The following is a 25,317-nucleotide window of genomic DNA, read 5'->3' as shown; positions in this document are numbered from 1 at the left end:
GATATATCAACAAAGTTGAAATGGTAAATTAGCCACCGTAATGATTACAAAAGCTGACGTTTCGAGCGTTAGCCCTTCGTTGGAGGGCTACTCCTTAATTCTTTAACTTCCTGAAGTGATTAAAATGTAACTTCCCTTTACGATATCAATACATACTCTAGCAAACAGGTAATGAGAATACTCAAACCTCATCATGTAGAAGCCATCATCTTGATATAGTACCAAATTCTCGTAGCTTATTGACAAGGCAACGTGTAGCAGCTAGAGGGGAGAATTAACGATAAGGTCTGAACAACTGAAGGGTTAAGTGTCACGCAGGTGTAATTCACACAGCGTCTAATCACACGTGTTGCATTTATTAATTTACTTTTATTTTTTTTTATCTATTAGGTGGTCCTTGGGAGATGAGGAAACAGTCGGCTTCCTAAGTTCAATCAACTTGCCCCAAGAGAGGGCAAGTAGCGTCACGACTGTAAATCATTTTTCGTCTATTGCGTTACGCGTGACTCGTGGCCCACGAATGGTGCCGAATAAAAGTGTCACTTAGGTTCAAGTGCAGCAGCAGTGATACAGTTAAATATCGACATTGTTAATTTCTTGACACACACTACGGAGAGTGGCGATAAGGACAAACTTTACAGAAAAGAAGAATATAACTGTAGGGTGACAGAATTGTGGAAAATCTTATGTTTCCATAGGGATTCCCTCACGCGGAAAGACTCCTCGTAATTTCCCCCTGGAAAATCCGGCTCTCCTATTCAAGAATAATCGATAAATGTCCTTCGTCTGTTTGATATACAGACGGGTAGAGGGCACTCTGTGAGCCACGCCCTAAAAATGAAAATAGCTCTTTTGTTTGTAGGTAAGGGATAGAAGAGTGTATACCCCCGGGATAACATTGTACCACTGGGATTACAAATGTAGTTGAGTTCTCTACAACCCTTGGGTTCACGGTTAGTTTAATTTAGGAGTCATCGGTACAGGTGAAGGAAATCTGGTTTGGAAATTTTGAAGCATGCAAATAGTGTCAAACAAAAAAGTCTTATTTTGTGTACGTTTAAGTCATATTTAAACATATATTGGTTTTAATGGAGAGAAATTCATAGTGGCAAACTGGTGAAGTTTCGAACACTTCAAATTCACACATAATTTCATCAATATGTATATAATTTTATTCGAGCTTATTTTATTTGTGTTAGGATTGAGCAACCCATTTTGACTCTCGCAGCGAATTGAAGCGATTGTGCTCAATTTTTTTTTTTTTTTTTTTTTCAACCGGGTTGCTTATAATGTACCATTAAAAGGGAACTAATGCGCTGTTCTCCTTAAGAAGAAAAGTCGACTAAACGAAATTGTTCAAGGCAACATTTCTTACCTTAAAACCAACTTTGGTGACCAGGTACGAGGTTTCACCTTCACATCTTCAATTCTTGTTTCGAAGCATTGAAATATGGCGTTGCCTCGTGATATAACTTCGGGCAAAAAACTGAAAAGAAGTACATGCCAAGTAACTTGTACGCTTTCTTACTTCACAGGTTTAGCTTCTTTATTTGAAATACACTGTTTTGCCCACCAATGTTTAAATTGGAAAAAGGGCTAATTTTGAATTTGAAGAGATGGTAATCTGTTTTTACTAATTTTTGTCTTTTTGTAACCAGCAAAAACCGGAGAACTCCAATCTGGTTTCAACAGGGGGGGCAAACTTTATTTATTACCTAGTTCTTGAAAAGTTATCTCTTTTCAATCGCTCGTGCTAAGAATTAGAACATTTCTAACGTACGAAGGTTCTCCGAGAATTTGCCTTAGACGTCCGAAGCCTCAAACGGCACTTTCAGAGCTTTAGTTTTAGGTATGAATAAATGGCTGATGTTTTTATTTCGGGGAATATGTTACTGGGCTTTAGGGAGACTCAAACGGAAACAAGTCGATGAATGTAATGGTTTTAAAAAGTCTATTTTTAAATTTTAGGTGTCCGGAAAAGTGACCATCCGGTTGGACGCGAGGAGGGGAATTTGCATGTAAAATGAGCTTTCCATTGAAGCTTTTCTTCTCGAGTTATCTATTTTGTTTAGGACAATTGTCGCCTTAGAATTAATAGTTATGGAAGATAAATAAAAACCGACTCAAAGTAGTTCTCTCCTGGTTGACTTTTCTGTTGTCTGCCCAGTGCTTTGCGGGTTAACGCGGTTAACAGGTTGTGCGGTGCTTGAAGGTTCGAATGCAAGAGTCCCTAACACCGCAGTCTTGACTTAATGTATACTCCAAAATCGATTTTCCGAGTAAGGACTGGAACCTATTATTACTTTTCATACCCTTATTTACCGGAAAATAATACTAGGTTTCAGTGCTTACTCGGAAGCCTGAAGTCACGGACCATAACATCACGGTTTTGCGCTCCAAACAAGAAGGTGGAGGGGGCATGGGTCTTGACAACAAAGTGATTCAGCAGCAGGATGTCAAGACTGGTTGAGTTCAGGAAGAAACTTGTTAACTTTGTTTCCTTTTTTTTCTCCTTTTTTTTTTTCCTTTTTAAATTTTTTTCACAAGAATATACATTATCTCACATCTGTAACTGCAGTAATCGTGACCTCACAACACCACGATGATAAAGACGATTTATTCGGTACGAATGATGTTGACGGTACGTGGGTTGAAACTTAAAACAATAAATGAATACGAAATTACAACAATTGACTAGTAAAAGTGACAGGAAAGAAATACACTGATCAAACTTGAAATGACAATACTTACATTGTTACGATTTCTACGAAACTGCTGGACGAATATAAACTGCCTAAAGGCGAAACAAAGATAAACTGGAGTAACTGCTCAAAGCGAACTACTGTATGATTAACGGAAGACTAAACGCTGAACTGAGAAAAACTAATTTATACAAGCGAAAACGCCGGACTACCTAACTTAAAGTGCAATTAACGGCGATATTACGAAAGAAACTAATGAACGAAAATACGTGACATAGAAACAACAGAAGCTAACTAACCAGTGAGAAAATACTAACGAAGTACGAGAAAAAGCGACAACACAAAGGGACACCCTAATGATTGAGAGAATGAGAAAAACAAAGAAAACATTCCGCGCGCTAAGATACTACAACATCATCAAGGGCAAGTCAACATGAAGACGTGCGGTACATCTACTAGCCACGGGGTTTTTTTTTTTATTTTGATTTTTTTTTTTGTGCAACAAAAAGCAATAACTATCGTTGATAGGTTACCAAAAAGGAAACACGCTGCGGAAAAAGTCATGTGATTCGTGTTTTGTTTTTCTCTTTGACCGTGGATCACCTTGTGCTTAGTTAGTGATAATGGACGAACCATTATTTTTCTGGGGGGGGGGGTATGAGAAATATCGAAAGAAGTTGTTTGCAGGGTCTGAAAAGACTAAATTGTTTGCAAACGTGATAGGGTAAAAATAATGGTTGCAGAGAAGTCAGGTAAGATATAAAAAAATGTTATTACCAAAGTGTATCGACAAAGTAAGTGGCTAGAGCACTACTGATTACGTTCTTCGTAAAATAGTTCAATAAGGCAATGGTAATATTTAGTACAAATAAAAAGATCACAGAAAAAAATGGAAAAAAATTGTTTGCACGAAGATGATGTTGGAAAAAAAAAAAGAAATGTTTGCGGAGACGTATATGTTTTAAGAAAAATGTTTGCAGAAGAAAATTTCTCCTACCCCCCTCTCCAGAAAAATAATGGTTCGTCCCTAATGAAAAAGTGATGGCACAGAAAGGCATTTGAGAAAAGTCAGGAGCCCGTGGGACATCACTACTGCATGTAAGTAATGGTAGCGTTATGGGTGTTGACCAATTGCTTTTCAAATAATTGTGTTCACATATTTACCGAAAACGGTATCTATAACACAGGTAGCCCAAACTCACTTAATTTCTGCAAGTATTTTTACGCAGCGCGATAGGCGAAATATAGGAAAGGGAATAGAAAGATGCATTCTGGATCTAAAAATAGAAATATCTGCAAACTTGCTTCGCTTAATGGTTGTTCCTTCGTACAGTGTGGATTTCTTGGCCTAATTTAGGGCAGTTTAGCTCGGTTTTAGTTCATCTGCTTTGTCCTCTATACTATATAAGGCAGATGAACTAAAATCGGGTTAAGTGAATGGAGATTATTGAGAAATTTAGCAAGGTATTTATTAATTTCTGACAAAATGCATCAACTCAGCCATGACTTACCCTTTCCCCAATTTTTTGTTATCTCTGACTTATGATTAAGATACATCCGATTCGTTGACTTTTAAAAAATTCTGAAAACATTTTTCTTTGTTTTGTTTAACAGTTTGAATTCATATTGTGGGTCACGGTACACTTATTGATCGATATCATACTAGTATTTACGTATAGAGAGCTTCTCGAGCCAATCAATGATCGGGTTTGGAGCTGTTTGTATTACTTATGACCATTTATAGCTTCTCATGATGGACTGTTATCGTTTAAGTTATTATTTATAGAGAAGGTAAATTTCTAAAGAAACTGTGATGCTGCATCGTTAAGGGGTGTCACAAAATATAAACAATTTAGATTGTAACAAAAATTGGTCTGAAACTCTTTCCGATGGCCAATTTAATCTAAATTATTAGGGACCTTAAGCGGCGACGGCGACGGCGACGGCGACGGCGACGCCAAGGAAGACGTCGATTAAAAAGTGAATTTCTACTTTTAATTAGAATTCCGAAAATGGCTGTTTACCGTCTCATACGGCGCCACATCTCAACCTCAAAATAACATTTAAAAGTAGAGTTAAGTTCCAAATGGAAATGAGAATAATTTGACGTCCGGGTTTCGGTTCGCAGATGTTGCAAATTTTGGTGATTTCACGTTGTTTTTTTTTTTTGTATTTTCTGCATGTCTTGCTATGACTATGGGTTTGGTATTTCTTGACTAGTTCATGCAATTCAAGATCAGTATCTTTGTCAGGTAAGTAGCCTTGCACATGCTGATTAAAAATTAAATCAAATTTTTAATTTTAATTTAATTTAATTTTGAGGGACGCGTTGCAGTACTACTTCATTTTAAAAATGACACAAGCAAAGTGAACGTCATCTAGAAATCGCCATAATTTTTGTCTCACTTTCAAGTCAACTTTTAATTTAATTTTAATTTTAGGTAAGTAGCCTTGTACATGCTGATCTATAGTCAATATAGGCATCCTTTGTATCATAGGATAGCTTTAGGCAATCTGATGTCCATATTTTTTGTAAGGGACGGCGAAGATATATACTAATTTTATACGGCACGTGCTGAGCTATTGTTCTGGCAATTAGATCTTTGTTTTTTCCCGTCCTTGTTGCCGTCGCCGTCGTGGTTCGCTTAAGGTCCGGTCCCTAACCAAAGCCTGGAAAAGAGAACATTGAGATATTTTGGATCGACCTTATTTGATTTTTGCCACAAGCCATCTGTTTACCAGAAAAACAGTCACTCAATTACAAGACCAAACCTTAAGCGAACCACACTCTCCGAGGAATAAAGAAAACTTAATACGAACAGAATACTAAACTATAACTAATATAATTTGAATATATCAACAAAGTTGAAATGGTAAATTGGCCACCGTTACGATTATAAAAGCTGACGTTTCGAGCGTTAGCCCTTCGCCGGAGCGAATAGAGGAATTGTGGGTTGTGTGTGCTTTCAAAGGCAGAAAATTGGGCTCCGTTATTGGTGGGAACATGGCAACGAGAAAAACACGAATAAATTAGTGGAATGAAAAGCGTGCGTTCGTTGCCATGTTCCTACCAATAAAGTAGCTCCATTTTCTGGCTTTAAAAGCACACACAACCCACAATTCCTCTATTCGCTCCGACGAAGGGCTAACGCTCGAAACGTCAGCTTTTATAATCGTCACGGTGGCCAATTTACCATTTCAACTTTGTTGATATATTCAAGTTATTTCGTTACCCCCACCGACGCAGCCCTCAAACAGGTTCTTTAGAAACTATCAGCCTTTATTCATTTATAACTAATATATACGAAAATGGTCGATCGCAAATAGCACAAAAGGATCACGTAGTGCAAAAAATTCTAATGAGCGCCATGATCCCACTGATTAACGCGATTTTCTCCTGTTCACACACTGATTAGCGCAATTGTCTCATGCACACAAATAATGCGCACATGCACGATCTTGAGCCCGGAGTTTTTTCGGCTACTCGTCAGCGGTTAGTCGCGGGAGATTAAGTCGCAGATGGTCACGCACAGTTTCGAAAGAATCGATACTCTTAGCTTCAGTGGTAGCGATATTTTTCGATCCGACCTCGGTATCGCTGGTATCGGATATTTGGTATCGGTGTCGGCCCATCCTTACAATTCGGTACAGCATTGCCGGTTGTTGTTTAGCAGTCGAAGAGGTCGAACAAAAAACAGTACGTTTAGTCACAGGTGACCCAAGCTCTGTCATAGGCTCTTTCACAGTGAATAATTAAAGAGTTTGTATAGTGGTTTAGTTGGACTTGCTTTTGAGCTCCGTAAATGTTAAGTTGTGTGAAATGATCAAAGAAATAAAGTCTTACCTTCGTAGAGAGTAGTCTGTGTTGTTCTCCTCGCGATTTGAGGCCGTTTTGATGTGTTTTAGCTTGACGCCCTAAATTATCGTGCATAAAATAGGTCGGGAAGGTCGGAAACTTCTGTTGACACGTGCTCGCCAAAATCGCTCGAAAACAACACTTAAATACTTTCCCTCTAATCAAAACTCGGCAGCACGAAAGCCAAATAGTTGCCCTTTAAGTTCACCGAACAAAATCCCTCAACTCTTCCCACATACTACGGTACCCCGGGTAAACTCATCGACTTGACTAGATCGTCGATTATGTCCATCTTCACTGTTTTCTATGGATTTTTACAAATATTCTCTTACCCGGGGTACCTTACTGAGTATGTGTGAAGAGTTGGTGTTAGAAGACTATGGGGACGACCCGTTGAGAGAGATTTGACTAGGTTCCAGGTTGACCGCGCATTAACGGTCTCTCAGTCAAGATCTCCCGTATGCTAAAGCGAAAATAAGAGAAAATACTAAATACTGAAAAGGCCACACCACTTTGTGGAAGTGTCAATTTTCGCCTACCGACTATCGGGACTGCTATTGAAGACTGACAGCTACAGATCGGGTTTACTTGTGCATATGCTATATTCACATGAAATTTCTAAATTATCCTGAAATAACTTCACGGGATTGGCAAAGTTTCAGTCACAGCAAATTATGCAAAAAATCTAGAAAGATTTAAGCTTCAATCTCGTTTAACGTTTAAAGCGACATATCAATGACTGCAACCATCGTGTTGTATACAAACCTCGCAAACTTTTTTAACGCGTTCTCTAGTGATACCTGCGAAAGTATTCAGTATAATTTGCGGTAAGATTTTCGCGGACAATCTGATCGATTTCTCTTACATTGTGTGCTAAGACTGAAACTTTTCACCTCAAGCAAATCTCCGTCGCACGGTCCAAACAAACATAGTGAGCAACTGAGCTACTAGTATATGTCCGTGTTAAAACACACGAAAGGATTAAAGCACACTGCACTCTGATTGGGCAGAAAAACACAATTTTCTTGCACCAATCAGATGGCAGAACGACTGCGACCGTTTGGAACTAGTCTTGTAAGACAATGAGCAACCGTTTGGAACTAGTCTTGTAAGACAATGTCCCCAGGGGCTCTTTATGCCCTAACTTGAAATCGACTCAGCCCCTAGGTTTCCGAGGATGAGATAGGCCGAGAACATATCAGTTAATACCAAACAGTGAAAAAAGTTGAAATTGAGTAAAACAAAAGTTGGAATTGAGTGATAAAAAGTTATACTGAGAGTAAAAAGCTGAAATCAGATGCTGAATTAAATGGGATATCTCGACGCGAAAGTTTCGTATTTAACATCTGCGCAGGGTGAAGGGATGTTTGACCTATCGGAGTGTGCGGATCTCTGCCACAGTCTGTCTAAAAAATGCAAACAATCTAAAAATATTAAAAAAACTGACACAGAGGGTTACCCAAAGAACACCAAAACAAAGTCCTTTATATTTGATTTAAGGGTGATCCGTAAGGAGAATTATGAAGGCAGTCACTCCAAAGGGTTGTAGCGTTGAAAATCAGTTTGTTATTCAGAGAGATTGACCGGAAGGAATTCTACTGAAGCACTATCGAACAAACATTTTGATATATAAAAACATTTATTTAAAATTGCTTTATACAAAGTAATAAACCAGAATTTAACCTCAAATGGTCCACTCGTTTGCCACGACATGCTAATTCAAACAAGCGTGCTTGAACTTTGGTCGAGATTTGGTAAATAAGGAAATTTTGTAATCAGATTGACACACTCGTGAGCCATTTTTTCGTTCTTACCACATTTCGACGCCATCTGTGATCTTTAACTGTACAGACGCTTAAGAATTTGTAATCTAATTTTTGAAGAGTTCTAATGAAAAAATGGAGTCATTTTTTAGAAAACAAAAAAAGACTTCGTTTCGTATGTCACTGATTTGGGACTGGTTGGCGATAAATCCCCCTAATTTGAAGCGCTAATGTCAAAACAGTACTGCACAGACTTAACATTTTTATAAAAGTTTCTGATAGTTTTTGAATGGAAATTGTTTCTTCTGCAGGTTTTACATTTTGTTTTAGCTCTTCCCTAAAATTCTTTAGTTCATCGAGAACTTTTTGGCTGTAAAGCAACTCTGCACCACCTGGATTGTCACCGGTTATGACTTCTCTTAAAGCGCGCAGCCATACTCCTCGCTTAATTTCATCCTTCAACAACTGCTCGTAGACGGCGACCTTTGTGCGAAGAACCTGTTTCTCTTGGTCAGCTATTTGCCTTTTCTCTCTTTCCACTTCTATCTCTCGATCTTTTTCTGTAATTCTCTTTCGGATTTCGATATTCTTATAAACATCTGCAAGATCAAGCCAGCTATCTGCGTCTATGGTCTCTGCTAATCGCTCAATGAGTTTTGTAATTTCGTCACCCTCCATAGGGATTCCTTCGAGGTTTCTCTTAATGGGAAAATTCTCCACTTTTGCGGCGAGATTTTCCATTGAAATCATAAAGTTACTTTGAGACAATTTTCCAAAGTCCGTGAAAACTTCACGATCGATGACGTGTGAAATCTGGCTGACGGTAACTTTGCTTCTTGGGAAGCACTTTGAAGTAAACCTCTCCAACACTGAACTTCTCGTAGAGTCTCCACTTCCACCCGCTCTTTTCCTTCCGAAGTCACCTCTCACCACAAAACTAACCGCTGGAAAATTGTTACAGTTAGTACTGGGAAAAGCATACTCATTAACACGCGCCATGTGATTCAAAGGCTGCAGATCGCTGTCTTTAACGTAATCGCGGGTCAAAACTATCAGGCCGGATGAAATCGTTGCTGCAAACATGTAAATATGTGCCACAAGTATTTTGTCGAACAGATCGCCCGTTTCTACTTCCAGTAAAATATCAGTTCCGTTCTCGCGTTGTGTGACATACGCCCACACTCCTCGCGTAACACGCGCGAGACTGTCGCCGGTTTGAAAAACTTGCTCGACGGAAGATCGATTCTTTCCAGTCCAGATGTAGTTTAATGTGTTCCATGTCAGCGATTTACCAACCCCAGCATCACCGATCATAGTTTTAACAGTAATAGGTGCTGGGAGTTTCTCGATTTCTCCCATGAAACTCCGATTTAACGTGCAAGATTTCCCTTCAGGATTAATACTAAGAAGGAGTTGCGCTGTTCTTCCACACACTTCAGGACAAATGTTCAATACAATATGTATACTCAGCATGAAAAACCAAAGCGTATTCATCTTTTTTGACATCGCGCAAGCAAGATAGGTACTAGTTGAACGCAACAGACAAGAAGATAAATGAACCTTGATTAAAAATATATTGGGGTTAACCCCCAAGTGCAAGTCAAGAACCGGAATAACCGGTTTTCACATGATCACATATTTTCATACTATGCTTGAAGTGCAGTTTCTAAGAAAGATCAGTCGATTATTTGCTCCCTCACCCCACCGGCTTACCCGGCTGGTTTCTTATACTTCGCTTATTTGCCCAAACGCGGCATAGTTTTGCCTAAGTGTAATTCTCTGAAAATTCATTACTGAACTAAGGTCTTTTGACAACAGCGATTGATTAAATCGAAAGCCAGAAAACTATTAAGGTTTTTCCGAGAAACTAGATAATAAAAGGGGTTTCCACCTAATGCATTATACCGAAACTGAGCCAACTTCTTGCGTGATCAAAGGTGAAATTGCCAATGTATATGATATACTATAGAATCGCATAGCTTAAAGTAAACACGCGCTCTGATTGGTCAATACGTCAGCCGGAAGAGAGGGTATTTAGCGTGGAATCACACTAACGCATAAAGCGATATCGCTGATGTGAGTCGCGAGCAATAATTGTTACGAATGTAAGAACGTAAATACAACTAGTCCTATGAAAATATGAACAAATATGAACAAATTTATAGAAAACGAATGTCTTCCAAATTTTGAATTGAAATTGAAATTTTCAGAAGATTGGAGGAAACCACTCACGCTCAAAAGTACGAGAAAACGCATAGAAAAAAATCAAAATGCCAGAGACGAGGGAAGAAAGCCAAACGACAGTTCTCGCCGAGGAAAATCAAACAAGCGTTACGAAAGAAAACCAAAATAGGTATCAATGCCGAAAAAGGTCAAGCATCTTTTCCCGAAATCCAAACCATTGTAGCCTATACAGACGATGAACTGGCCTCTTTTAGATACAACATGGTTTCAAAAAACACTAGACGCCAAATTCACAAATTCGAGTGGTCGCAAAACTGTCATCCAAGCGCTCAGTGATGATTTCGACCCAGTGGAGATATCAGAGCTCACTGGCCACTCCAATCCGGAATCCATATCCAGCTACAGCCATAATCCTCTGGAAAAACAGCGGCGAATGTCGAATAAGTTGCCCGCTTTCAAACCACGCCAAGCACAACTACCAACGGCTATTCAAGTCATGCTTTACGGGAGATTGTTCTCAATAGCTCAGCCACGCCAAGCAACACAGCAGCTACTAGTGACCTTGACAGCAATGCCAGTCGTTCTAGTTACCTGATGGCAGGAGCAGTTGGCGGAATGTTTACCGGAGTAACTTTTAATAATTCTCCATTAAATATTTCTATAAACTTTCAGTCCAGCATTGACACCAACGAGCGACTCTCTGCGAGGAAAGAAAAACAGTTAAAATTGTGACTTTTAACTGAACTGTTTTTCGCCAGAGTTTACCGAGAAATTCCAGTCTTAATCATTATATTTTGAATACACTTCCTTTTACAACTGTAAAGCACTTACCGGTTTTTTGTAGATCTTGCTTTGATACCGGAACGATTGAAATTTTCATTTCGCTTGAGGATTTGACCATTCAGTTGTTGATTGTCGGTAGCAGGCAAGTTGAGTGGTAGCAGGCAAATCTCTGTCTTAAATAACTCCGTATTGTGTACTTTTAGTTTTTTTTGGTGAAGATTGTAAAATGTGAGGCACCGCTTTCTCCACGAGTTTGAAATAAAAATGGTTTTCATTCTAAAAATATCTTGTTCCCTCTATTCGCTAGATATTGACACCTGACTTTGAAAGGGTTTCCATTGTTTGCGCACTGGCGTGGCGCACAAAAATACAAAACATCTGGTTTCGCCCAGTGATTTGGTGGCTTTAGCTATGTGATGCAAGAAAAATTCACGAGGTACAATTAAAATTGTGGACGGTTCAAACGTGAGCGACTTACCTTGCTTTCTATTCTCTGACAGTTGACTTTAAAATGGCTTTCCTAAGGGCGCGCGTACGGAATAAAAACAAACAATAACATTGCCGTTTTATTTTCTTGTTTTCTTATTTTTATTCTGTTATGCGATTCAAGAAAAATTCACTACCTGACTCGTGAATTCCACGTTAAATTTCACTTGAAAAATCGATATCGCACTCATCGCTTCGCGATTCGTGCGATATCGGTTTTTCGCGTGAAATTTAACGTGGAATTCACTCGTCAGGCAGTGAATTTTTCTATAATATGATATATGATATAATAAGTGTACTCAAAAACGGAAATTCATTCTTTTTGACATCTTGCAAGCGAGATAAGTACCAGCTGAACACAGCAGACTAGTAGATTAAAGAACCTAAATTAAAAATATATTGGGGTTTATCCTAAAGTGTGAGCTTGGAACAGAAATAACCAATTTTCACATTATCACATACTATCATACTGTACTGAAGTGCATTTTTCAAGAAAGATCGATAAATTATTTACTCACTCGCCCGAACCTTACCCGGCTGGTTTCGTACACTTCGCTTATTTGCCCAAATGCGGCATAGTTTTGTCTGAGTGCAATTCTCTAAATCTTCATTACCGAACTAAGCTCTTTTGAAAAGCAGCTATTGATCAAAATGAAAGCCGCAAAACTACCAGGGTTTTTCCCAGAAACTTTTTATAAAAGGGGTTTCCACCTAATGCATTGAACCGAAACTCTTAACCAACTTCCTGCGGGATCAAAGGTGAAATCGTCACAAGGTGACAACATTCAACCATATTCCTTCGAATATTTAGCTTAACTATGATTCTCAACGTAGACCTCCAACTAGTATTTCTGCTACTCGTTTACAATATTTCAATCGCAGTTTGTATGGACAGCTCGTTTAAAGCGAAACCGCTGTTGATGTACGATTATCAAAGCGAGAGGTTAATTCTGAATGACTCAGCTGTTGGTGAAATTGAAGCTCTCCGAGGTCCGTTGAGAATTATCAGCGTGATTGGCGACGCTTATGTTGGCAAATCTACGACCTTGAACATGATCAGGCATTATTTGGATGGAAGTAAAACGGCTGACGTCCAGAGCGTGTTCAAAACTTGTGAAAAGAGTATACCGTGTACCAGTGGGGTATGGATGTCGGTTCTGCCAGACGTGAAAAATCGCGGTGGAAACATTATTCTGATCGACACCGAAGGAACTAATTTCAAGGACAACGAGATAACCGATTCCATTCATATTTTCTCTTTTCTTATTTCCTCTGGACTAGCTCTGTTTGCTAGGGAAAGAATCAGTAGCTACAACATAAAGTTTTTGTATCGAGTGTCGCGGCTGAGCGAACAGTTCTGGGAAGATGACGTGCACGATGTCAATTCATATCCAGGATTATTGGTGATTCTACGCGATGCGCTCTCTCCCTCACCAGGGAATACTCTGCTAAGTGAAATTCAGAACATGATTGTTAACGACAGAAGTAACATCGGAAAATCCATAGGTAGATTTTTCCCTCGAGACCGCATTAAGGTCAGAAACATACCCCACGTGGAGGATTCAAAACGATTGCGTGACTCGCAAGATGATACTTATGAAAATATAGCTTCGTCCCTCGCGGCGGATTTTAAAAGGTTTCCTTCCAAGAAAAATGTTCGTGGAGGAGTAATCGATGGAAAAATGATGGCTGATCTCATCCGGAAACTTCACGTTACGATCAGCAGAAATCCTTGGAGTGGTGTATCAAATACATACACTGCCCTTGAAACATATTTGTGTAATCGAGGATTCCGAGAGGTCATTGAGCCCCTGCTGGCAAAGGAAGTAGATGAAATACGACGTTCCAAACATCACGCAATGGAACAGTTTATTCAGAGATGCTTCCTGGCCGAGGAAATCGATCATACCCGTGGACAAATAGCAGAGGCTGTTGCTCTGAAAGAAAAAATCGGGGAAACACAACGGCTTCTAGACGAGGAAGTATTGAGACCGAAAGAAATTGGGATCAGTAGCAAGGCATCGGAAGAAGTAGTTCACAAGAGAAAGAGACTTGAGGCAGAACGCGCGGAGAGAGTGAAAGCAGAGGAGCAATTGAAAATTCTGGAAGAACGATTAAATCAATTAAAAGAAGTTCAAAGGCAACGCGAGACTGCATCAAAACGTCGAAAGGATATTTTGGGAAGTGTCCTAGGTGGCGCGGTTCTGTTCGGTATCTTAAGCGACTCCAGATTAAAGGAAAATATCACAATCTTACAGTATTCAGAATTCAAGCAGATTGGTCTCCAGGGTTACAGCTGGAGGTGGTCAAGAAAAGCTGCGGAGCAACTGGGTAAGAGAGGACAAGATCATGGCGTTATTGCTCAAGAAGTGGAAAAACAGTACCCGTGGGCGGTGGCGACGGGTGAAGATGGATACAAGAGAGTGAACTATACTGCTTTGAGGCAGCTCCTAATGTTAAGGCAATGTCAACATCTTAAACAGGAACGTCGGAAGCGTTGTTTTAAATTATCACAGACTAAAATTACAGAGAGGTTTCTGATTGAACTACATGTAGACAACAGACTTTTCTCTACAAATGCGACTGAAATTGAAAGCTACATAGTTATAAAAGCTCAGGAGGTTTCATACCAGCTCCGATAAATAATTTCTTCACTTGATAATTTCGGGGAGTTTCTTTTCTTAAGGTGTTCTTTTATCCAAGTAAAAGTAAATTCATTTGACAAAAAAAAAAAAAACATAAACAAAAAAACTTGCGTCCTTCATCTTTATACCCCATCTACGTGCAACCTGATCGAGACTATCTTGCTGTTGTCAGCGCATTAACTGTTCTTTTCAAAGTTTTCTGGCAAAGTTGTGCTGTTCTCGTCGGTTTCCATAGTTGTACTCGTTTTGTACTCATGGATTGCTCGTTTCAGATGGCAAGATCTGGTAAAAACTTGTTTGAAAGATTTGCAAAGAGTTCGCGCAACGACCCCTTTCGAAATGTACGCTCACCATCATTCGTTATTGAGGGTCTGTCACCAACTCCGCGAACATTTGTCTATGACTCGAGTACATTGGCCATGACAACGTGTGGCCAAGTCTAGCTTCTTTCTAAAAGTCTTTCCAAAGCGTATTCGACCTTCAAAGAAAGGAATAAAATTTCTTTGTCATTTAAATGAGGTATTCCAGATCCCCATGAACCTCCGGAGTCTCTCGCCCAGACCCTCCACGGCCTAGCGTTTGTTACACGGTTGAACCCTTGTACGAGATTACCTGTTCGTGTTCAATTGGCAGTCATTTCGCTATAGTTCCCTGTTAAACTCTGTAAGGGACGACTGATCCCCTCTCCCTTCATCCTAAAGACCATATGAACCTCTCCAAACTCCTCCCATGCCCGACCCCACGCGAGAGCTAATGACTGGTTACTTACTTTTCGACGATCTTACGTACGAAATTCAGAACTAACCGGTGAGTGACACACGACGATGGAATTAATGAGTTTCTTCTTATTATCAGTTCAGAAAGGCCAGGGACCGCGCAGAGGGAGGGGCTGGAAGGGGGGGGGACTTTGCCCACCCCACTTCTTTGAAAAAAAAACTTATCCTGCTTAACATACTCCCACCCCCCTGCCTTGTTGGCTGAAGCTGATACGTTCGTCTTTGACTTCCCTCACTCAAAGATTTGCTGCGTGGGCTTTAATAACGATAGGTGAGGTCACGGTAAAGTTTAAACTATATCTTGGAAAAAAGAGGAATTTTATTCATCGCTGTCACAGGCGTGGGACAACGAACCAAAAAAAAAAAACAAACAAACAAACACATTGTAATTCATTTTCATATTTCTATTCGAAAACGAGTTCGATAACTTATTTTAATTGATATATTTCTTATTTGATTAAACTTTGCCCTTATTTAGGTGTTTCTAATATCAGCTGACCCGCTGGATTGTCGCAGACTCTGTCCCGCTCGTACACGACATTTCCTCGCAGGATAGTCTTGTGAACGACTCCATGTAATGTCATGTTGTGATATGGAGTTACCTACCAATTAAAAAAAAAACAAAAAAAGTCAGAATTAAAACATAAAAACGAAAAAAACAAAAACAAACTAAAAAAAAAACAGATGAAGTCTGAAAGATTTAGCGGCTTGTTTATGCCGGAGATCAAGCTGGTGTCCATACTATGACACAACTTATAGTATTGCCAGGTAACCACCCCCCCTGCACATCGCCAGGTTTCCCTGGCAGTTCTCTGGTACCTATTCCTCCGCAGTCCATTGTTGCTCGTTTTGAGAGAGGCACTGTGAAAGTAACTGGTGTCCAGCTAAAGAGTAACAGTCCGGTCGAGTTCAAACATGAACCTGTCGATCCCGATTCCTGTGCGCCAGCCGCAAGCCTACCACGTCTCTCTCTACCTCCCCTGTCCACCACACTCCCTCATTCCGCGGAAAAAAATTAACACTCTCCACTTGATAGTAAGAGGTGCTCGTTTGCATAACCTGGTTTGGAAGCGATATCTCGTAACGAGGGATTCGCCTTTGGGAAAATTATGAGAATAAAGTTCGTCTTCCTCTCTATTAGATAGAATTTTAATTTTGGAAAGTTGCAACAACATTAAGAGCCTTTTAAATTTGGACACGAGCCATAAATAAGAGCTGTAAAATGTGCACCCCGCCCAAGCAAAAATCGATTACGGCATGAGCAGTGCTTTGGTAAACCACAATTGTTTTCACATAAAAAACAAAACAAACCAACCCACACTAACTAACAAATAAATAAATAAATAAATAAATAAATAAGATTGCGATTTAATCGTTGTCCAGTGTTTAAAGATCAATCACCCAACCTTTTTACCTTGTTTTTATGTCGAGTAATCTTCTGATCGATCTGAAAAAAAAGAAATATATAAATAGATTCATTGATATATCTTTCAGTTAATGGGTGCCCAATGATTGGTCAATTTGGCGGGTGTATTTCACTGTAAGGCCCACCTAATATAAAAGTTTGTTTGAATTGAACCCACCCTCCTCTTTTTGAACCTAGAGATATAATATATATCTTACAAACCTCGTTTTTTCGGTCTGTACCGTGAGTTACGAAAGCTCGTTTTTCCAATCAGATTTATGTCCGCGCAAAGAAAAAACTCGGACTGTAACTTACAGTGCCGACCTCGAACTTGGTTCGGTTAGTAAGAGGTACATGAAATGTGAATAAAATCACTTCCACGATCCACGTATAGCTTTCACTGAAACAAGATTCCTTTTGAAACCAAATCAAACTATGTGACACCGTTTGCAATTTTTCTCCTTCGTGCGTTGCAAACTCGCACTACATTCTTTGGTGTAAAACACCCTTTAAAACGCTGCGTACACTTGTTGGAATTGGCTAGAGTACAATTGGTCAGTTGGAGTACGTACACACAGCATGCGTAATAAGACTGCTATGGTAGTGACACTTGATCGCTTCATCCGCTCGAGGCATAGCTAAACGGTGCGTGCGTAAAAGAAAGGAAAGATGTACACCGGAAGACACAAACATGGTACAGTTAAACAGTCTTACCACAATTGGTTCATCAGGAGCCCAAAGCACAAAATCCGCATCCATGCCTACAGCAATCTTTCCTTTCCGATGACTCAAACGACTTAACTTGGCGGGTTCCTCGCACAATATACGTGCAACATCGGGAAGAGAAAAACCTCGGTTACATGCATGCGACCAAAATATGGATAACCCTGAAAAAGGAAATAAAACGAGTTAACATGATGCCTCTCATTTATATGAACAATCTTCAGGGGTTTTATTTTTCAGCAGAAGGGCAACTAGTTTTTGAACTGAACTTCTTATAAGATAAACTTTCCTCTATATGGTCAAACCAGGTGGGGAAATCCGTCCTAACAGCCGATCAATTTGCTCAGTGCCCGGCCCTTAATGAAACCCCCTAAATGTTTACGTGGAATTTATCCTAGTTTAAGAGCAAACGCTTATTCCAAACTCAGTGCAGGGAGTTAATCCTGTGCGAGTGCTTTTTAGAAATTGTCCAGCAGGATAGCCTATTTTTTCGAAGACATAATTGCCACACACAATTAAAAAAAAAAATTCTATCTGACACGAACAAGAAAAAAAGGGTCATTCAGCGCCATCAGATTACAGAAGCCAACTTCGCGGAATGCCTAGGACATTTTCTCTTAATTCGCCATTTTCTAAACAAGCGGCGGTCTGGGTTCGGTTTGCCACCATAAAGGCTCTTGCGATCGTTTGGAGGGACAGCGTGAAGGTAAACAAACATGATGCACCAGTCTTGAGTGTAAACTGACGGTACAACATGGCGTCCATGATAACCTGGCGCCTAATATTTCTTGTTTGCCCTGTAAATTTAACCTTACAAACGAGCCTGGCCTGAGTCAACCAGACTATACTTTATGGTTGGTGCACTTTTTCCTCATTCTAATTACTCGGAGCTTGTGTTCAATACGTCCAAGCAACTGGAATGATTCTTTCTCATATAATCACGTCTCGCCAAAACTGAGATCCTATCCAAGAAGGCAACTTCGAAACACTCACCATACTGTACCCCTGCTATTCCTCCCCAGGCCGCCAGAAAATCCCCTCGGTCCATCAGCTTAAGATCTTCAGTACAGGGAGAGTGGTCTGAAATGACTAAGTCAATGTCACGTGACTTAAGGGCATCCCATAAAGCTTCCTGTGAGGAATAAGGAAAACAACTGTAACGGTTCCATCTACGTTAATTCTTAACAAGATATTTGGAACAAAAGTCGGGAGAATTGAATCGAGAACGCGAGGTCGAAGCTAAGTTTTCGACTTCCCTAGGAAAAATTAAAAACAAATAAAGAAATTGTAACCAGCCAACAGTGTTTTCCTTATTTAATTTATTTCCAGCTTTTGAAACGATGCACGCGTGAGTGTTACACAGCTTCCTGTTAAATACACAAGAAAACTTACTTGATTTTTGCCATCTCTTACAGGCGGACAGCACTTAAATTGAGTGGCACCATCAGGCACATTTTCAGCTTGGAGCGACAGGTAGTGATGCGTGGTTTCTATGGTGAGAGGAACGCCTTCCTCACGGGCCTTTCTGATCATGGGCAAGGCACTTGCTGAAGAAAGGTGTACAATGTGACAAGGAACTCTGAAACACAAACAGAACGTCAAGATGAGAGTGGGAGAAGTCTTGGATCTTGATCAACTAGAACCCTTGAATTGATGAACTAGTGGCCCATCGATCCTAAAAGTATCACAATTAGAATTAAAAAAATATCTATGAGGATCGTAAAACTAGTCGACATGTCTATAAGAATATAACCTTGTGCGTGTGAGCATCTGCATATGTAACACGCGCAATGTACGTAAATAAAATATTAAAATTATTATTACCCTGAAAACTAGATAAAATAAAATTTGCCGCTTGAATCACTTTAAATCGCATTCGGACTGAAATGTTCTACATCACACATCCAGGTCAGGAAATGATCACCAGCTAAAGAAGCTCTTGATTATTAAAAAAAGTTCTCCTTGTTAGCACCTTAGGAAATGTAGGGAAAAGTATGGAGAATATGCGTACTGATTTTAGGGTGTGAAGGGTCAGATACCGAAAAGAATTTACTATTAATTGATCAATTAATCAATAAACAGCCTAATGCGAAAATTGCATCATCAACAAATTTTCGAGGACACTCAGTTTTGGATCATTAATAATCTATATTACGTGACGTGTGATTTGTAACTGCCGACTAACCTATACTCTTTACAAAGTTTGATAACCAGTTCAATCGCTTGGTTTTCCATCGCTTCTGGTCGGGACTGCAAAAATGTGGAGTACTTAGAGGGATCTGTAATGTAAAAAATATATATATTCTATTCAGAACAACAAGGAGGGAAACTGGAGTAGAGTCTGAAGCGGAAGGCTACTCAAGGGGTTCTTCCTTTGATGTCAGTTTTCTAGAACGTAGATAGGCCTGTGGTTCACGGAACAGGCGTAAATGGTTTGCTTCTTTAAAGGCGAGCGGGGGTAAGCGCGAGGCGTACACGCTCCTTCACTCGTGCGTGACTCACGCTTCACGGTCGTTTCGCACTTGCCCTAGCTCACCCAAGTAGCTTAGATAAAATGCTACAATGGTGCTTAAAACTCCTTAGAAAAGTTATTGAAAACATATCCCATTTACAAATATATCGCAAAGGATCTTCTTTCTGCCAATTCAGACGTACACATTGGATCCCCCTCCTCCTTCTTCCCTCTGACAATGTTGGTAAAACTAAACGGCCACCATGCATTGAAAAAGTTTATTAAAAAGCACAAAATTCAACATTGATCATAATATCGCGTTCAGAATCGTAAGACTTTTAACTTCCATTGCAGTTCTACACCCCACCGAGGATTTCAGAAACATCTGAGTGTTGGGAGGTTGGAGGGGGGAGAGGGGGGGAATAAACAGAAATGAAAGAGATTAAGTAGCTATAGGTTGCCATTACTGGTTACTGCAACTGAAATAAGATTTTGAGTAGCTGAGCTGTTGCCTTTGCTGCATAATTATACTAAACGAATTCCAACCAAATGCCAGTCAAGGACGCCATTGATGGATCCTTCACAAAATATCCTACCAATACTCCAGCTCTTCACCTAATCTGCTTTGCATGGTGTTCTGGCAAGTCCTTGCCGATCCAATAGAGAGACTGACTCACCGATTTATAAAACCAGTTCTACCTGGTCAACATTAACAAAAGATGATTTACCTTTACTAGTGTTGTCTGATTCTTGTGGAATCTCAACTTCCGCATGAAACTAAGGACAGACAACAAGCATTTGCTGGGGCCTTCAATTACAGATTTTTAAAAGCGATTAAGAGTATTTTTCAATTAAAAATTTAAATTAAACTGGATTTCACTTAAGATTCTCTGCAGTTATATTAATTTTGTGTCTATTTTTGAACTCAAACAGATCAAAGATTGGTTTTGCTCTCCTTGATCCTCATAGCTTGGTCTAAAATTCTCTCTCCTATCTCAAAAGATTGAGATGCAAAGATGAAACTAATGGGATACTGAGTTGATAATGTAAACTGGCCACTGTAAAAAGTTTATAAAGAAAACATTTTGAGCATTCAAGTGAATGCAGGTGAATGCTCAAAATGTTTGCTTTAAACTGTTTTAGGGTGGCCAACAAGTGGTAGCAGTGTAACACAGAAAGTTATAACTATTATAGCAAGTTACCAGAAACACAGCATCTGTTCCCTGCATTTGCTCCATGGCCAGCCTCACATCACTCTCTGTAACAGAGGGAAACTCATCAACTCCACTGTGAACAAGAAAGCACTTGAAACCCTTGACACCTGCATTCACCATGGGCTTGATTTCAGCCTAACAGGAAAAAGCAATTATTATTTCAAAGCTCAGACAGATAACTTTGAAATTCAGAATGCATTTAAGCAAAGACATGACCTTTGCAGGTAGATGGCAATTTTAGCAATGAAGGTTAAACAGGATGTGAACTTGTACTTTCCATCTACTAGTCCGGTGCTGCTACCAACTGAGCTTTGAAGCCACACCTTGGGAGTAAGGCAAATTTTAGAGGTTTTTTCTTTCCCGTTGAGGAATTTGATTTATCGTGAAGCCAATTTCATTTAATACTACCCCCCCCGGGTATACTTAATTCATACCTGATTTCCTGGTACCACCCCTCCCCAGAAGGCAACATCTGTCCAACACTTGTCCCTAGCACTGTCAAGTTTGGTGTAAAATCCATCCAGGGTGGTGGTGGGTGGAATTGAATTTCTTTTGATACAAAAAACACATTGAATTATCATGAAAAGTGAATATTTGAACATTTTAACAGATATTCTCTCTCACTTCTGAAATCTGTTGGTAACAAAAGGATTCTAAAGTCTGAGTTGTGCAAACATCAATCTGTGAGGGAGACATATCGCTCTCACTTCCTGAGATCTGTTGGTAACAAAAGGATTCTCAAGTCTGAGTTGTGCAAACATCAATCTGTGAGGGAGACATATCTCTCTCACTTCCTGAAATCTGTTGGTAACAAAAGGATTCTAAAGTCTGAGTTGTGCAAACATCAATCTGTGAGGGAGACATATCTCTCTCACTTCCTGAAATCTGTTGGTAACAAAAGGATTCTAAAGTCTGAGTTGTGCAAACATCAATCTGTGAGGGAGACATGTTGCTACTATGATCAGTAAGAGTGTTGAATATTGGGATGAACAGGGGACAGGTTCAGGCCGTCACTTCATTATTGTGTTGTGTTCTTAACTATTCTTTCACTCCCAAGATATTACTAGTAATTCTCCTTAGTGTCTGCTATATAGTTTCTTATGATCTTAATTTGAAAAATCTGGTATTGGATTGACTCTTAATCTCCTAATTCACTTTTTTCTTAATTCTCATCACTTGTCTGCTTGATATTGTATTTGATAAAGTAAGGAGAAATCCTGTCTTGGTCACTCATGGGAGTTGAAGGATTATACGCAAGAGCCACTTGCCTTAACTTGCAGAACCTTTTCCCAACTAGAAGCCCAATAAATGTACTTAATAAAGTGCAGGGGAACCTCATAAAGCTTTTAGAAGAATAGAGAGGAAGGGAAATTTCTTACGACATCCAAATATATCTTTGGAGCTGATAAATTTCTTAATTCACTGTATTTGGCTGTTTATTCACCCTTAGACTCCCAGAAGTGATCAACATGTAACTTCTCCTTGTAGCATCCATACATTAACCAATAAACAGGTAATGAGAATACTCAAACTTATCAAGTAGAAGTTGTTATCTTGATCTAACTCCATATTCTTGTAACTAATTTACAAGGAAGAGTGTAGCAGCTAAAGAGGAGAATCAACAATCAGATCTGGGGAGTTAAACGGCTTACCTTGATGGAAAGTTGAAGGAGAATTTTGGTAAACTCCTGGAATTGAAAGAGTTAGTACTTACAGTGGCATGTCTACAATGGTAGTGATTCCACCAGACACTGCAGCTTGTGTTGCTGTGGCAAACCCTTCCCAGTCTGTTCTTCCTGGTTCATTGACATGGACATGACTATCAACGACTCCTGACATCACCACCAGTTCACCTGCATCTATGACCTGTTTAACAAATGGTAAACACCACAGTGTACACTATTGAGTTATGGATGCACGCAGGAGGTTGCTAAGCACGAAAGAAGCGAAAGAGTCATGTGAGGTGATAGCCGAGAGCGACTCTAGCTTCTTGAGTGCTTAGCAAACCTCCCAAGTGCATCCATAACTTAATAGTGTACACTGTGGCGTTTACCATTTGTTTTATAAGATAACATTGATACACTGTAGCAAGAGTTTCCTTTTATTTAACAAATCTTACGTGACCAGAAAAAACAAGTGTGCGCGGAGAACTAGTCTTTGCATTTTGCTCACGTCAGCAGTGTACACCCATGGGCAACTGGGGGATGCTGAATTGACCAATCAGAGCGCGCGCTTTACTTTGGTTATGTTATAAAAAGAGTTGTTATCTTGTATGCTGAAAGACATTCTGACTGCGCCAAATTTGTGTTAAGATTGAGAGGTGAAGAGCTTTACCAGAAAAATTAGGAGACTTGGTTTGTCCCTTCAGTATGCTCACTTGACACTGGAGATCATAGCATTCTCTACTTTACTTGCAGAATTCTTGAACTAAATTTGATGGCCTACGAATTTCAATCTGGCCATCATATCCTCATAACATGATTGGCTTGGTCAGCTCAGTTAGGAATAAGGATGCGGTGTTGCTAACGAGAACGATATCCCACCTAGAAAGTGATATTCCAGAAGGCATGGGTGGATACAGGATTTTCCTTAGGAGGGGGTGCTTCACTAAGGAATGAAGTAAGTGGTGTCTACTCTGACGAACAGGCTAATGCTTCAAATGTCAGTGCCAAACTACCATTTTTACAGTGTTTAACATGGATTCTTCAAACTTGTCCCATGTTTACTTAAACATCAATAACCACACACTTTTTTCTCTTTCTTTACTTTTACACTAGTTTATAAGAAAGGTCCAGGTCATCTCACCTGAGGGGGGTGCTTCCCCTTGCACCCCTCCAGGGCTTAACACTAACGGTAACCCACTAGCCACAGACTAGATGAAATTCAGTATTGGCCAGTATTGGGTTTTTGATTTGCACTTGCCAGTTTGGCTAGTAAACAAACTGAAACCGTTGTAACATCTAAGATGTCACTGCTAGTAAATTGGAAAGTCAGTGTCGAGCCCTGTCACTCTCCTAACCCTGACCCTGTAAGGATACACAGTTAATACTGGTTCCACAGAACAGAGGTATTGTCAAAAAGGGTACGGGGTAACACTGTCATTTTATGTCCTAACTGACCACTTACTGTACTAAAAACCCACTCAAAAATACTACTAACATTGATTTCAGGAGATAAACATGGAAAGATTTTTCTTAGTTTTATTTGTGTGGTTGCACATCAAGTGACTGCTCAATGTATGTGAGAGACAATACAAACATGCTGTTGGTACTCATTGACGGGTGACCGTGACTGCTCAGTGAAGGTGAAAAATTACAGTTATTAAGGGGACTTTGAAAACCGACTACTTAATACGGTGCCTCTTAACAATAATGAATGAAGGGGTTTAATTTCTAAAGAAATTGTGGTGTTGCGTCAGTGAGGGCAACAAGGTAATTTGGTTTTATCAACTGAGTTGATAATTTGTAAATTGGCCATTGTAAATGGTTTCAAAGCTGACATTTCGAGCGTTAGCCCTTCGTCAGAGCGAATGGGCTTTACCGTCACGACATAAACAGCCCAGGCGTCTTGAACCAAAGCGATCATCAGTTTCCTCACTCGAATAATTACATATTATTAAGTAGTATTAGGTCTGCAACCCAAGAAATTCAACATGCAGCGACTCTTCAAGCAATACGAGTCACTTTGTTTGACAGCGAGAAATTTAAGGATCTTTGACTACTTGAAATTTTGGAGACTCGCTTTCCTAGCACATAAAACACCACGCATAATCAAAGGAGCAATTAATTTCGCCTACATCAACACATCATGAGTGGCTTTGTCAGCTCAAATAGGGTAAAGGGTCTCGTGTTGCAAACCTACCCTTAAAATGGAACATTGTATAGTTCCCGTTCGAAAGAAAGGCCTCCTTAGGTACATTTCGCAGTAAAAATGGGCACGTTTTGGGACTTTTAGTTTATGAGTTAGGCATAGAATCTCGTGTAACACTTGATAATTGACCGGCAAAAATGTTTTGGTGGCGACATGACCCGTAATGGCGTGACATTGTCGCGCTTTTCTCAGGCCTCATTCAAATGAACCGTACTTACCTTCGCTTGTGATGGTAAGTGACTGGTGGCTAGTCCTTTCTCTATTTCAACGATTTTCCCCCTGTCTATGATTATGCTTCCCGAAGTAACACAATCTGGAAGCAATATTCTCTTGCCTTTAATGACCAGGGGAGCTGCTCCATCCGCCATTTCAAGAAATTTAGTATGGTTTGCCACCCTGTGTTGTCACAGACAACCCAAGCGTTGTCACAGACAACCCAAGCGTACTGTGTAAGAGTC

At 39.8% G+C, this 25,317-nt stretch overlaps 4 protein-coding genes across 7 annotated transcripts in view; 2 read left to right on the top strand and 2 right to left on the bottom strand.

Moving 5' to 3' along the window:
* LOC111334456 (kinesin heavy chain) overlaps positions 1 to 2,131 on the top strand; it is a 37,675-nt gene extending 35,544 nt beyond the window's left edge. Inside the window, exons 30-31 of one of the 3 annotated variants that reach the window (XM_022940195.2) lie at positions 391 to 454; positions 1,969 to 2,131. In XM_022940195.2, coding sequence (XP_022795930.2) covers positions 391 to 428 — 38 coding nt within the window. In that variant the 3' untranslated portion in view covers positions 429 to 454; positions 1,969 to 2,131. Of the gene's footprint in view, positions 1 to 390; positions 554 to 1,968 lie in introns of those variants that run through there. The other 2 variants (XM_088740363.1, XM_022940193.2) reach the window with 2 other exon arrangements.
* Positions 2,132 to 8,178: 6,047 nt separating this feature from the next.
* LOC111334463 (uncharacterized) lies at positions 8,179 to 12,526 on the bottom strand. 2 transcript variants are annotated; one of them, XM_088741769.1, is made up of 2 exons: positions 12,308 to 12,526; positions 8,179 to 9,846 (listed from the first exon to the last, which is right to left on the bottom strand). In XM_088741769.1, the coding sequence occupies exon 2, from the start codon at positions 9,825 to 9,827 to the stop codon at positions 8,502 to 8,504; it is 1,326 nt and encodes a 441-aa protein (XP_088597895.1). In that variant the 5' UTR covers positions 9,828 to 9,846; positions 12,308 to 12,526; the 3' UTR covers positions 8,179 to 8,501. The 2 variants fall into 2 exon arrangements, with proteins under 2 accessions (XP_088597895.1, XP_088597894.1); XM_088741768.1 differs by lacking the exon at positions 12,308 to 12,526 and adding an exon at positions 11,337 to 11,756 and having other exon boundaries at positions 8,179 to 11,205.
* LOC111334476 (guanylate-binding protein 1) lies at positions 12,516 to 14,934 on the top strand. The gene has a single exon (XM_022940231.2). It carries the CDS (start codon positions 12,593 to 12,595, stop codon positions 14,414 to 14,416), a length of 1,824 nt encoding a protein of 607 aa, XP_022795966.2. The 5' UTR covers positions 12,516 to 12,592; the 3' UTR covers positions 14,417 to 14,934.
* On the bottom strand, positions 14,250 to 25,262 carry LOC111334468 (allantoinase, mitochondrial). The gene is made up of 12 exons (XM_022940220.2): positions 25,078 to 25,262; positions 22,704 to 22,855; positions 21,424 to 21,538; positions 20,978 to 21,124; positions 20,504 to 20,552; positions 19,509 to 19,602; positions 18,716 to 18,902; positions 18,317 to 18,455; positions 17,315 to 17,487; positions 16,610 to 16,642; positions 15,695 to 15,797; positions 14,250 to 14,897 (listed from the first exon to the last, which is right to left on the bottom strand). The coding sequence occupies exons 1-12, from the start codon at positions 25,225 to 25,227 to the stop codon at positions 14,794 to 14,796; spliced, it is 1,446 nt and encodes a 481-aa protein (XP_022795955.2). The 5' UTR covers positions 25,228 to 25,262; the 3' UTR covers positions 14,250 to 14,793.
* Between the last annotated feature and the right edge of the window lie 55 nt (positions 25,263 to 25,317).

The sequence above is a fragment of the Stylophora pistillata genome, chromosome 12 (genome assembly GCF_964205215.1).
Source record: "Stylophora pistillata chromosome 12, jaStyPist1.2, whole genome shotgun sequence".
Taxonomy (NCBI): Eukaryota; Metazoa; Cnidaria; class Anthozoa; order Scleractinia; family Pocilloporidae; genus Stylophora; species Stylophora pistillata.
Note: the sequence above shows the minus strand (reverse complement) of the source record. Positions and strands in the feature narration are given on the sequence as shown.

What these genes read in the sequence shown, in the direction of transcription:
- LOC111334463 (XM_088741769.1), bottom strand. Translation starts at nt 9,827, where the DNA reads ATGTCAAAAAAGATGAATACGCTTTGGTTTTTCATGCTGAGTATACAT.
- LOC111334476 (XM_022940231.2), top strand. Translation starts at nt 12,593, where the DNA reads ATGATTCTCAACGTAGACCTCCAACTAGTATTTCTGCTACTCGTTTAC.
- LOC111334468 (XM_022940220.2), bottom strand. Translation starts at nt 25,227, where the DNA reads ATGGCGGATGGAGCAGCTCCCCTGGTCATTAAAGGCAAGAGAATATTG. An exon ending in GAACAGATGCTGTGTTTCTG is followed by an intron (nt 20,553 to 20,977) that starts GTAACTTGCTAT and finishes GTCTGTCCTTAG; the next exon opens with TTTCATGCGGAAGTTGAGAT. An exon ending in AGTCTGCGACAATCCAGCGG is followed by an intron (nt 14,898 to 15,694) that starts GTCAGCTGATAT and finishes CTTTCTTTGAAG; the next exon opens with GTCGAATACGCTTTGGAAAG.